The following is a 12,747-nucleotide window of genomic DNA, read 5'->3' on the forward strand; positions in this document are numbered from 1 at the left end:
CAACACCCATATTCTTTTTGTCCGTTACTGGCAGTGAGATTAAGGTCTCCCACTGTGTAAAATAGCATCTGGTATGGGATGCCAGTCTTAGGGATTAATTAATTAATTAATTAATTTATTTATTTATTTTAAGATTTTACTTATTTATTCATGAGAGAGAGAGAGAGAGAGGCAGAGGGAGAAGCAGGCTCCATGCAGGGAGCCTGATGTGGGACTCGATCCTGGGTCCCCAGGATCATGCCCTGGGCTGAAGGCCACGCTAAACTGCTGAGCCACCCGGGCTGCCCCTTAGGGCTTAATTTAATTTCAGATTCCACTTGGTGCTGGTCTAATATCTCCATTGCCATGTTTGAGTTTGGTGAGTTGCTGATTTGAACAGAGTTTATCACTTCTGGACGAGTGGGGCTGGAAAGAGGATGCGGCATTGTCTAGGGCTTGTCATGTGGCAGGTCTACTGCAAAGGGCTCTACATATATTATCATCACAGCTAATCACAAAAGGCAATGCAATAAATATAAGAATTATTATTTCCACTCTGGAATTTAAAAACCCAAGCCTATAGTAGATTTGAGAAATTTTCTAAAGTCTTCCATGAATGAGAGGAAGAGAATTTAAATCCAGGTCGTGTAACCACAGAGCAAATGCATGACAGACGGTTTTCGGTGGCACAAATGCTGAGTCCAGAGGCAATTTTGTTCGTTATTATGTGTGAATCTTTGTAAAAAAACAAGATATTTTTTTCCCAGAATATGTCATCTAGATAAGGCTATATAGATAATGGGTAGGTAATCCAATCGGGCAAGTAGAGTGACATATTCCTACCATAGTGTGAAGCCAAGAGCCTATGCACATCAAGCTGTTGACATGAGGGAGGTTCCACCAGGTTAGGGGTCCTGGACAGCTGGGGAGCCTCTGGATGGCCTTGTGGAACTGCATGATTGGTTTCAGAAATCAGAACAAGGCAGGACTCTTCAATCTCTCCCCAGTTTATTGGGAAGTGTCATGCACAGTGGAAAGTAGGAGGGGGGTGATCCATTAAAAAAAAAAAAAAGACCTTATTCATTAGAAATAGAGTCCAACAAAGGAAGTTACCCATGACTGAGGCTGATATGATGCCCTCTCACCCATGAGCTCCAATAGTGCACTAAAAATTTTCCCTACCCAGAATCCTTGTGTTCCCAGATGATGCAGATGTGGACAGAATAAGGTGGAGAGAGAAGGCATATGGGAAGGGAGTGGCTGCTGCTGGTGGTAGTGGCTGGACCTGATGAGAACATGCAATAATATTGATAATAGGGATCCATGGGTGGCGCAGTGGTTTGGTGCCTGCCTTTGGCCCAGGGCGCGATCCTGGAGACCTGGGATCGAATCCCACGTCGGGCTCCCAGTGCATGGAGCCTGCTTCTCCCTCTGCCTGTGTCTCTGCCTCTCTCTCTCTCTCTCTGTGACTATCATAAATAAATTAAAAAAATTAAAAAAAAATATTGATAATAAAAACGGTAGTGGCAATGATAACCAGCCTAAAGTTTACATGGCTTGTCAGAAAACTGAAACATAAGTGAAAATCTTCAAGCTTCAATAGAAATAATTAAGTAGAATTGATTATTATCTTAATTAAATGCACTATTCTATTAGCATTATTATTTTGTATTTACATTACTTATAAAGCATAGAATCAGCATTGAGCTAAGTATTACCAGGTGGTAGCAATGGAATATTCTACAATATAAAGTCTAACACTGTATGGAAAGGAGAGGATTTTTAAGAGAAGGGATCTGAGAAACATTATTAGTTTGGTTATCATGAAAAAACTTAGATACCCAAGATCCCTTACATGTCTAATGTCTAGTGAAACTTGGCCTTAAGAGAAGATGTGAGATTTGAAGCAATGGAGTAGGAGTCGTATATACTCCTGAATCTCTTCTGTCTTGCCATGTTTGTAATGTCTAAGGAAATTCTCAATAAGATTTTACAAATGGAGTTTAAAAACATTCTGAAAAAAAATAAATAAAAACATTCTGTTGAAATTTGATTAGGCCCATGTTAGACTTGGGACATGAAATGGTGTTAGTACAAGTTTGCAAAAGGAACAGAAATTTATCCTGCAAAGAAATAGAGCTGGACTAGAACAGCCCGGTTGGTTTATGAGTTATAATGTATATACATCACTATCAACAATTATTTTGTTATCCATTTTATTTTTTTTTATTTTTTAATTTTTTTTATGGCCATAGACTTGTTACCCATTTTAAAGGAATAATTCAAGTACAAAAATCTGAGAACTATTTCAAATAAAGAAGTGCTTGGTCACATACACTCCTGAGCTTGGGATACAGCTATAGAGATGTGCTAAGAACACACAGTGCCCTACTTCAACTGTGACATTTGTTTTCTGTCTAGAACAGAAAATAAAGCTATGTTAATTATATGATGTCTTAGATTAGATGGTTTTGTGTGCTATCAACACAGGCAAATGCCTTTTCATAAGCAATGACAACCACTCTCCCAAAACTATTATCCTTTCATGCAGTCTTTTTTAAAAGATTTATTTATTTATTTATTTATTTATTTATTTATTTATTTATTTATTTATTTGAGAGAGAGAGCAGAGCAGGGAGCCTGATATAGGGCTCAATCCCAGGACCCCGGGATTATGGCCTGAGACAAAGGCACAGACGCTTCACTGACTGAGCCACCCAGTTGCCCCTCATCCAGTCTTGTATATGTTCACATATATGGTTGTCCCACTTACCTGTGGTTTCACTTTCCATGGTCTCAGTTACCCATGGTCAAGGTCAACTGGGGTAAAGGTCAACTGGGGACCTCCTTCTTCTATGTAGCATCTGAAGCTCAATAGTAGCCTGACCCCAAGTCACATGCCTGTGTCACTCACTGCACTTCATCTCATCATGTAGACAGCTGATCATCTTTCATCATCACCACTGACCTGACTTCTAACAGCGTAGATTAGCTTTACCTGGTTTTATACTTTATCTTATAGAATGTTCTCTCGGGATCCCTGGGTGGCGCAGCGGTTTGGCGCCTGCCTTTGGCCCAGGGCACAATCCTGGAGACCTGGGATCGAATCCCACATCAGGCTCCTGGTGCATGGAGCCTGCTTCTCCCTCTGCCTATGTCTCTGCCTCTCTCTCTCTGTGACTATCATAAATAAATAAATAAATAAATAAATAAATAAATAAATAAATAAATAAAAGAATGTTCTCTCATATGTCTGATAGATTCCACTTCAATATTATGTTTGTGAGATTCATTCAATTATTTCTTATAAATGTAGATCATTTATTCAGTTTTATTTTTTTTAAAGGTTTTATTTATTTAGTGAGAGAGTGTGTGTGAAAGTGGGGAAATGGGCAGAAGGAGAGGGAGAGAGAGAATCTCAGGCAGACCCTGCACTGTCCACGGAGCTCAATGACTCTGAGATCATGACCTGATCCAAAATCGAGAGTCAGATGCTTAACTGACTGAGTCACCTAGGCATCCCAATCCATGTATCCTATTTTTTAAAAAAAGTATTTTCCTTATGACTTTAAATAACTTCAGACATATTATGAATTTGCAGATAAATAGCACAAACAATGTTTTTCTCCAGCCATTTTCAAATGATTTACTGGTCAACCTTGAATACATGCATTGTGCGTTTCCTACAAACAAAGGTATTCATTCACCTGTGTAACCTCCATTCCACCCCTAGAATCAGGGAAGTGCTCCTGATGCGCTGTGACCATCCAGTCAAAATGCCTCATCCAGGTCTTTCCCATCAGCCCCCTAATGCCCATAGAGCCAAAGACCCAGGCCGCCATGACAGGATGGATGCACTTTGATCTTGTCTGAACACATCCCTCCATCTTCTGATGAACTTCCCAACCCTGACATCGTAAGGCTACTTGCCAGTTATTTTGTAAAAGAAAAATTAATTTTGTCTGATATTTCTTCATGACTCAGACATCTCCCCACCATCCAGTGTGTATTCTAATGTAACAGAATTTACTAGAAACTCAAAAGAACTACCGAGGCTGGCCCCATGGCAATCCTCATAAATCACTATGTCACTGTAACTAAGTTAATTTTTGTTTCTCTGAGAAGTTTGTAAATTCTTCTGTGTTTCAGCTGCAATTGGTTTCTACTTGGATTAAAAATCCTTTCTGTCTCACGTTACTGAAATGGAATGTTTCCGAGAGTTGTTGCATGTGATGCAATTACCGCAGGTGCCCCTTACTTCGTGGCTTTCTATCAAACTGGATTTGTATGAATTGCTCTGCTTAAGGACAGCAGAATAATTTCAAGCTTGTGAACCAAGTAATGAAGGATCAAATATCTGCCTCTGTTTTATCATTGTGAACATTTAAAACATGCTGAAAAGGGCATAATTTCCTGAACGTTTCATAATTACAAATGAGTCTCAGAAATAGAGCTTCCTTGGCAGTTTGAACATTGGAAATAAGTCAACTGTGTCCTGACGAGGAAGAGCCTGAACCTTCTCATGGTTGTCTCTTTCCTGCACTGCTTGGCAGGTGTCTCAGCTGTATCTCAGCAGCACCGGGCAGCCCTGCTCGTCCCTGCCACCGCACATCTTCTCCTGCGCTGAGAGAGCCTTTCACCAGCTTTTCCAGGAGCAGCGCCCACAGTGCTTCATCCTTAGGTGAGCCGCCCCTTGCCTCCCCCTCGCCCCTCAATGCTCAGTGCTGCACTGGGAGCTTGGACGTGAGGCAGTCCCATGTCTTTGCAATAAATACATTTGACTCATTACAAGGAGGAGCATCTCTCTTCTTAGAAATAGCCCCAAGTGTGGCTAAATCAATATCCATGCACTTAACCTGAAGCTCAATTCATTTTGAAGATTTATTGCTTAGAACCAGTGTTTTTGCTTTCAAACCTCAGAAATCATGGGGAAAGAAAGGTACCCACTATTAGCACCCACTATGTGGTACTGTCCAAAATACAGGGTACACATTATTACCTTGCGATTGTGGGTTTTCCCACCTGCTTCTAGGTATATACCTTTGTTTGTATTTTACCAAAGTATTGCCCAAAAGTATTTTATACTGAAATATAATGGCAACATTAGCTAATAAATAGCCAGATGCTCAGGGCAATCACTGAAACAAAGCTTCACACTTACCACGCACACACACACAGACACACAGGAACTGAAGAAGTAGAGGTGAAATGTGATTATGTATTGATAAAGAATTAAAGAATTATTTAGATACTCAAATAAGATCTGCATGAGAATTATGTTTCATATTAGGAGCAACGTCTACCAGAGGGGACTTCTATAAATCCTCAAGGCTTTGCCCGAGGTATAATCAGTTAAAGTTTTGCATAACTCATCAAAGTGCAATGAAAGAGAGTAAACAGGAACACCTGGCCAGAACCCAGAAGACATTTAAGTACTTAAATAAGCATTTATTTATGCACTTTTACATTATCAATTTGATCAGAAGTCCCATAGTGGGTCAGATGGATGGCTTGCAAACTTCAGTGTTCTGATTTTCAAAATAGCATGCAAAGAGTTGCTTTTACGCTTGTTCTAAAGTGTTCCCAGGGTAAGAGAGGCGTAGGGGCAGTGGTGGCCATAGCTATTCTTCAGTCAGGTGACTGTGTTCTTACCTGCTTTACCTGGTGGATTCTCTAGTCTAACTTTGACCAAAAAGGGGAGCATTTCTAAAATAATGAGATGGTGGGGCATATACACTAGTATGGGCAGTAATAACAACTGATGTTTATTGAGAACTTAATAAGTGTCAGACCCTCCAGAAGGTGCTTTCCATGTATTCCCTTATCCATTGCTTAACAATCTTATAAGATGGGTATTATTATCAGCATCATGATTTTATGTGTCAGATAACTGTTTATTCGGAGGAGTAACCCCTTGTCTTGGGTCTCCAACTAGTAAATAGTGAATCTGGGATTGTGAGCCCAAGAGTACGAATTAGCAAATGGTGATGCATTAGTCTAGGGTCCAGTGGATGCTGTATGTGGGATATGAGCCCACAGTCTGGCTTCTGGGCCTGAATGAGGCTCCCCCACTCTCACACCCAGATACCAGTACATGGCTGGCTCCTCAGGTACATGGCTGGCTCCTGGGGTTTCCAGCAGCCCATCCCAGGCTTCCCAAAATGATGGCCATGAATCCATGGGTTTTCCTAAATTTTTATTGAATCCACTGAATTCTTTTGAAAGACATTGGTCCATAGCAAAGTTCTGAGTTGCCAATGAATTGTCCTTTGGGAATCTGCCTGTTACAGATTTCACAGTATCTAGCAAGTTCTTTTAGTAAATAAACCTGTTTATCTTTAACTCAATGCTTTTTCACATGGATTTGCTCATGGAATTGTTTTTCCAGTAGGACTTGTTAATATCCTGCAGAAGCAGTATTTCTTTGGGACATTTTTTAAAGGCTAATAATGCCATGTATATATCAATTTTTCTAAAAAAAGAAAAAAGGATTTCCCCATTCAGGTTTCAATAAATGAAGAAAAAATCTATTATTATTATTATTATAATAATATTATTATAGGACTTATTATTTCTATCATTCTCTTCTTTCATAATTTATGTTTTTATGTGGCTTCTCTGTCTCCTTGATTGTCTTGACTAAGATAAAGGCTTTCTGCACGTATTATACTAATTTATTAAAATTTGTAAATTTAGAATTTAGCTAAATACATTGTTTAAAGGTCATTTTTGAGGGTCTAGTTTGTCTTTATATTTTTATTTTTATTTATTTATGATAGTCACAGAGAGAGAGAGAGAGAGGCAGAGACACAGGCAGAAAGAGAAGCAGGCTCCATGCACCAGGAGCCCGATGTGGGATTCGATCCCGGGTCTCCAGGATCGCGCCCTGGGCCAAAGGCAGGCGCCAAACCGCTGCGCCACCCAGGGATCCCTCTAGTTTGTCTTTAAAGGATTTATTTATTTGAGAAAGAGAGAGATCAGGAGGGAAGGGCATGGGGAGAGGGAAAGAGTCTTTCCCCATGTAGGGCTCTGCTAAGACTATCTGGAGAGTGTAGAGCCCTACACGGGGCTCACCTTAAAGACCCTGACTGAGATCATGACCTGAGCCCAAACCAAGAGTTGGATGCTTAACTGACTGAGCCACCCAGACACCCCAAGAAAGTCTATTGTGTTTTATAAGCAGCATTTATGAAGGATAATTTAAAATTTGGAGATCAACATACAAATATTTCTGGAATAGATGTACTATATAACTTAGGATGAGAGCAGGAATTTTAAAATTTTATTTAAAATTTTTAATTTTATTTTTCACTTTGTTGATAATTATAGGCCCCACCAGCACACTAGGCTTCATCTTGAGGAATAGTTTTTTAATAATTTTCAGATTTTTAAAAAAAGATTTTATTTAATTATTCACGAGAGAGACAGAGAAAGACAGAGAGAGAGGCAGAGACACAGGCAGAGGGAGAAGCAGGCTCCATGCAGGGAACCCGATGTGGGACTCGATCCCGGGTCTCCAGGATCACGCCCTGGGTTGAAGGCGGCGCTAAACCGCTGAGCCACCCAGGCTGCCCTAATTTTCAGATTTTTGTCCTGGGTTGTAACTGAGAATTTGGTGTTCACCATAATCTATCTTATCTTTAATTTTCAGAAGTCCTTGATGGATGGTTTTAATTAATTGTTAGAGCACAAGTGACAAAAATCCATTATCCTAACAGTGTGGGAAGCAAATCTAAATTAATGTTATATGCTGAACATACAAGTAACTTGTGAAATAGGCAGTATAGGGTCTGTCTCTATCATGTGCAGATTTAGCAGACAAGGCTGTTCAGATAAGCTTTACAATTCTTATGGGTCCATGTTTGGCACCACCCAAAAACTTTGGTCAATTTCTAGTTGAATCATTGATGGTTTTTCAGATCAAGGAATGTTTCTTGAATACACTGAACTAGGATTTTTAGTTTTAATATGATATCCTAAAGAGTCAACTCTTTCATAAAATATCCCATATCATTTTTTAGTTTTATTCCCTTGCCTTTTACTCAGAGTTTGCATGGAATATGGATGGCCATTCTGAGATGTTATGGGATGGTTAAAATGCATGTGATCTTAGCTAGCTAAGAGAACTGGTGATCATCTTCTCTACACCTACATGTCGTGATGGAGTGCACACAGTAGTGGGGTGGAAGGGGGTCATTCTCACAACCTCCAGTGCAGCCTCACACCTTCGCAGGTGCCTGGGTCTTCATGTGGACCTCTAGCCTCATCTACCGTGATAGACTCACCACCTGGTTCAGCTTGCACAGTACATGCTCAGGAAGTACTGATTGAGATTTTTTTGTTAAATGAATGCTGCCTCCCATGCTACCCCTTCTCCAAGAATCAGCTCACCTCTCCTCTCATGTCAGAAATGTTATTCTGTTATTCTGTTATTCTGACTCTTGGTTTCGGCTGAGCTCATGATCTCAGGATCATGAAATCAAACCCTGTGGCAGGTTCTGCACTCAGCATGGAGTCTGCTTGCAATTCTCTCCCTCTCCCTCTGCCCCCCCACAACTTGTGCTCTTTCTTTCTCTAAAATAAATAAATAAATCTTTAAATAATGAATTGGATGAGTTATGAAGTATGCCTGAGAAATAGCAAAGGTATTGTCACTATGAATAACAAGTTTGGTTAGTGCTTATTCCTAGATTGAAGGAAAACAGAACACATGGAAGGTTAGACCAACAGCTGCCTCACGAGGCAACTTGGCCGTTTTAGGACCCGCTGCATGCCAGGGACCTTACTCACCTGGTCACATCTGACCATTTTATAACTTAGTTTTAGGAGATGTTTTCTCTGTGTTCATTTTGAAGAAAAGACAAGGAAAGCTTAGAAAATTTTCATGAATCTCCCGAGGAAGATGTAATGTCTTTCCTGGAAGGCTCAGAAAGATTTAACAAGGTCATGTGGTGGGGCTCTAGGACACATGCGTCTCACTGTAGAGGCTGCCTCTTGGGGTCCACCTCACTTACCTTTATTGATGAAGCTGAGGACAAGTGGACGGTGACTTTCTTTTCAGCCTGACACCTGTCTGCTGTAATACACCTATATGTGTGGCTCTACCCTGTGAAACATTGGATGGCAGGCTTGCATCACATTGATATGATGTCCCAGCATCTAGGGACATTGCATGAAATCTGTATGTTGCCTCAGCATCTAGTACACCATACTGTGTGTGACACAATACATATGTACTAAATATTTCAGATGAACAAATCAAAGGAAAGAGTTAGATGATACCGTGCACTCATTAGAGGTTGTGCTGTCATTCCCTCACCATCTTCATATCTAAGAATGATCTCTGCTAGTTGAATTGTTTACTACATTCTCCAAAATGGTAAACTTAGGTTTTCTCTTTCTGTTTTCTTTTAGTGGAGAAAGAGGATCAGGCAAGTCTGAAGCCAGCAAACAAATAATGAGACACCTAACCTGCAGATCTGGCTACAGCAGACCTATGTTTGAGTCCAAATTTAAGCATGTAAGTTTCTTGTTTGGGTTGGAGAATCTGTTAGGCCAAGAAACCTGTAGTTTATGAATAAAAGGAGACATCATAATAGGACCATAGTTTGACCATAAATTCGTCAAAATTTGTGGGAATAAAAAAAGATTGGTGAAAATCAATGCTGTTAGAGAGAAGGTTTATTTTCTTGTACATATTTTAAAATATTTTGAACATAGTCTCTTTTTATATTTGCTCAGAACACTTGAATTGAAAATATGTAATATACATAGAGATTGTTGTTCACATAGAAAGTTCCACTTTGGTGTGTAGATACCTTTGGGGGATGGGCCCGATAAGCACCTATAATGGTGAATCATTGAGAGCTGATAATAAAGTTTCAATGTACATCAAAGAATTGGTAACAGGAAATATTAATGACATTGATGAGCAGGTAATACACCTTCATCCCCAATATTGAATTTTTTTTTTTATGGACAACATTGTGCTTGTTAGTTTGGGGTATGCAACATAGTGATCTGATATATGTATGGATTGCAAAATGATCACCACAGTAAGTTTAATGAACATACGTCACTACACGTAGTTAATTTTTTTTTCCTGTGATGAGCACTTTTAAGTTTTACTTGCTTAGCATCTTTTAAATACACAGAGCAGTTTTGCTAAATGTGTTCACCATGCTGTGCATTGTATCTACAGGATTTACTTCTCTTATAACTGGGAATTTGTACCTTTTGACTCCCTTCACCCAATGTAGAACTGATTTTCAGTTATAGTCAGTAACACTTGCCATTATTTGAAGACACCTAATTGGGATCCTTTATCCACCTAAGATATTCAAGGAAGAGCCAGAGAGGCCTATGAGCAACTAAGATAAAGGTCAGAAATACAGGCCACACAATAAAACACAGAAATTTTACCCAAAGACACACCTTGCATGTGCTTGTTCATTGGCTGGGTCTCATTTTTACACAGTTCTGGTAAGTTTTGTTAGCAGGTTTTACTGGCCACAGTAGACTGGAAGAACCCACTCTGGAACTGCCAGAAGGATCCTGCAATGAGTACGCATGCGAGCAGGAGCTCTAGAGGGTGGGAAAAGACAACTGAACAATAACGCACCAAGAAAAGGTTCAGAACTCGAAGTGTGCTGCTCTGGGAGTCTCCACCTACAGGGCTAACCTTCCAACTTCATCATTTCGTAGGAAATAACTTTAGAATAATCCAAGTTCATGAGAATTGAGACAAAATGAAACTCTCATGTGTGTCCTCATTCTTTTTGAAGCCTCGGGTTCCTACACTCTGTGCTTGCTCCTGCTCATTGGTCCTAGGACTCAGACCCTGCCGTGTGCTGTCACACCCCATCCAAACCCTACTTGCTCCCCTTTTTACTGTGTAGATCCTGGCCCAACAGCTTTCCTGGACATTCCACAGTATGCCCCTAAGACATGGCCGGAGCTGAATGCAGGGCTCCCACATTTCCCCACCTTCTCCCCGGGTCACCCATCAAATAAACGTAACGATCACTTTCTCATTTCTTGGTGGGAAACCTGGCTTTCACTTTGATACCAGCCTCTTCCTGCTTTCCCTACCATCATAGTATCTCATCAGTCATACCTAGTGCTGTTTTCTTCTCCAGCTCATAAAGGATCCCTGTTCTCTTATCTTTGCTGAAGCCACCTTTGTTTTTTAGGGTTTTTGTTGTTGTTGTTGTTTATAAAGATTTTATTTATTCATGAGAGACACACAGAGAGAGGCAGAGACATAGGCAGAGGGAGAAGCAGGCTCCCTATGGGGAACCTGATGCGGGGCTCGATCCCAGGACCCCAGAATCACGACCTGAGCCAAAGGCAGACACTCAACCACTGAGCCACCCCAGGCATTCCCTGAAGGCACCTTCAAACACATGTCCTCCCACACTGGGCCATGGTGCCTCTGTCATTTATTTATTTACTCAACAGTATCTTTTTATTTTAAAGATTTTATTTGAGAGAGAGAGAGCACATGAGCAGGAGAAATGGAGAGAGGGAGAAGCAGACTTCCCACTGAGCAGGGAGCCCAACATGGGGCTTGATACCAGGACCCTGAGATCAAGACCTGAGCTGAAGGCAGACACTTAACCCACTGAGCCCCCCAGGTGCCCCTGGACAGTATCTTAAGTGGCTGTCATGTTCATGTCCCTTGAATTCAGAGACACCATCTTAGAGCCTGCCACATGGTAGGAACTCAATTTCTATGTGGCAAATGAATGAACACACGAGTAAGATATCTGTAAGTATTTTTGGCACACCTAAGATACGGTTAATTATCTCAAGCTACCTAAATTAATTTCTTTTAATAATACCAAATAAATTTAATGTGAATAAACCATCTGTATGTCATGAGGACCCTGTGCATTTTGCTGCGAGTGTGTGAGGACATACATCATTGGCGTGTCACACCCGTACCCTCTCTCTCGGTGTGTGTTTCACAGTGAGGTCTGGCAGGTACACACCCTGCCCCTCTAGAATCTCTCTTTGGGATACCTGCATGTCATTCAGCAATTTGATATTTAAAAGTGTCTGAAGACATTGGAATACAAACCGCTGCTGTTATCTTAGATTATTCCCTAGAATGGTGACCTCAGAAAGCTCAAACGTTTAAGATCTAGAAACCCATTGCCCCGAGAGAATCGTGCTATTTGTGTATGGTTTTCTGTCACTGCCCTCATGATCTGTAGCTGCAAACCAGTTATTTCTGCCATGTCAGTGTTCATGTGGGAAAATTCTGGACATTTTAGTATGTGATTCTTCATTTAGAGATGAGAGGGAGTTATATTTAATCAATAGATCAATGTAATTTCCTCATATTTTCTACTTTTGAAAAAGAAGTCCTTAAAAAGTCAAATCTGTTATTTTGGATTCCCAAACATATGCTGATTCTGGAGATTTTTCTCTTTGTGGCAAATGTACAATAAGTCAGTCCTGCGGCGTATCTGTGGTGACATATATATTCATTAATGACTCCAATTCATGACCATTTATTAAGCTCAAACTATATACTGAGAACCTACATAATTCTACCACACAGCTCAAAATAATTTAACATTTTGGGTTGACTTGGGCAGAAGCCATAAATTATCTCTGTTCAGATATTATAAGATACTGACTACTGACATGAAAGAATTAGAGAATTTATAGAACAACATAGTTACAAAATAGACTTAGGATAACTAATAGAATGATGGGATCCTTTGGCTTACTCATACTGACAAGGAACAATAGCCTCCA

At 40.3% G+C, this 12,747-nt stretch overlaps 1 protein-coding gene across 1 annotated transcript in view; it reads left to right on the forward strand.

Moving 5' to 3' along the window:
- MYO16 (myosin XVI) overlaps positions 1–12,747 on the forward strand; it is a 481,094-nt gene that overhangs the window by 189,917 nt on the left and 278,430 nt on the right. Inside the window, exons 13-14 of the mRNA XM_049099266.1 lie at positions 4,533–4,660; positions 9,394–9,499. Coding sequence (XP_048955223.1) covers positions 4,533–4,660; positions 9,394–9,499 — 234 coding nt within the window. The remainder of the gene's footprint in view (positions 1–4,532; positions 4,661–9,393; positions 9,500–12,747) is intronic.

The sequence above is a fragment of the Canis lupus genome, chromosome 22 (assembly GCF_003254725.2).
Source record: "Canis lupus dingo isolate Sandy chromosome 22, ASM325472v2, whole genome shotgun sequence".
NCBI classification, from domain to species: Eukaryota; Metazoa; Chordata; class Mammalia; order Carnivora; family Canidae; genus Canis; species Canis lupus.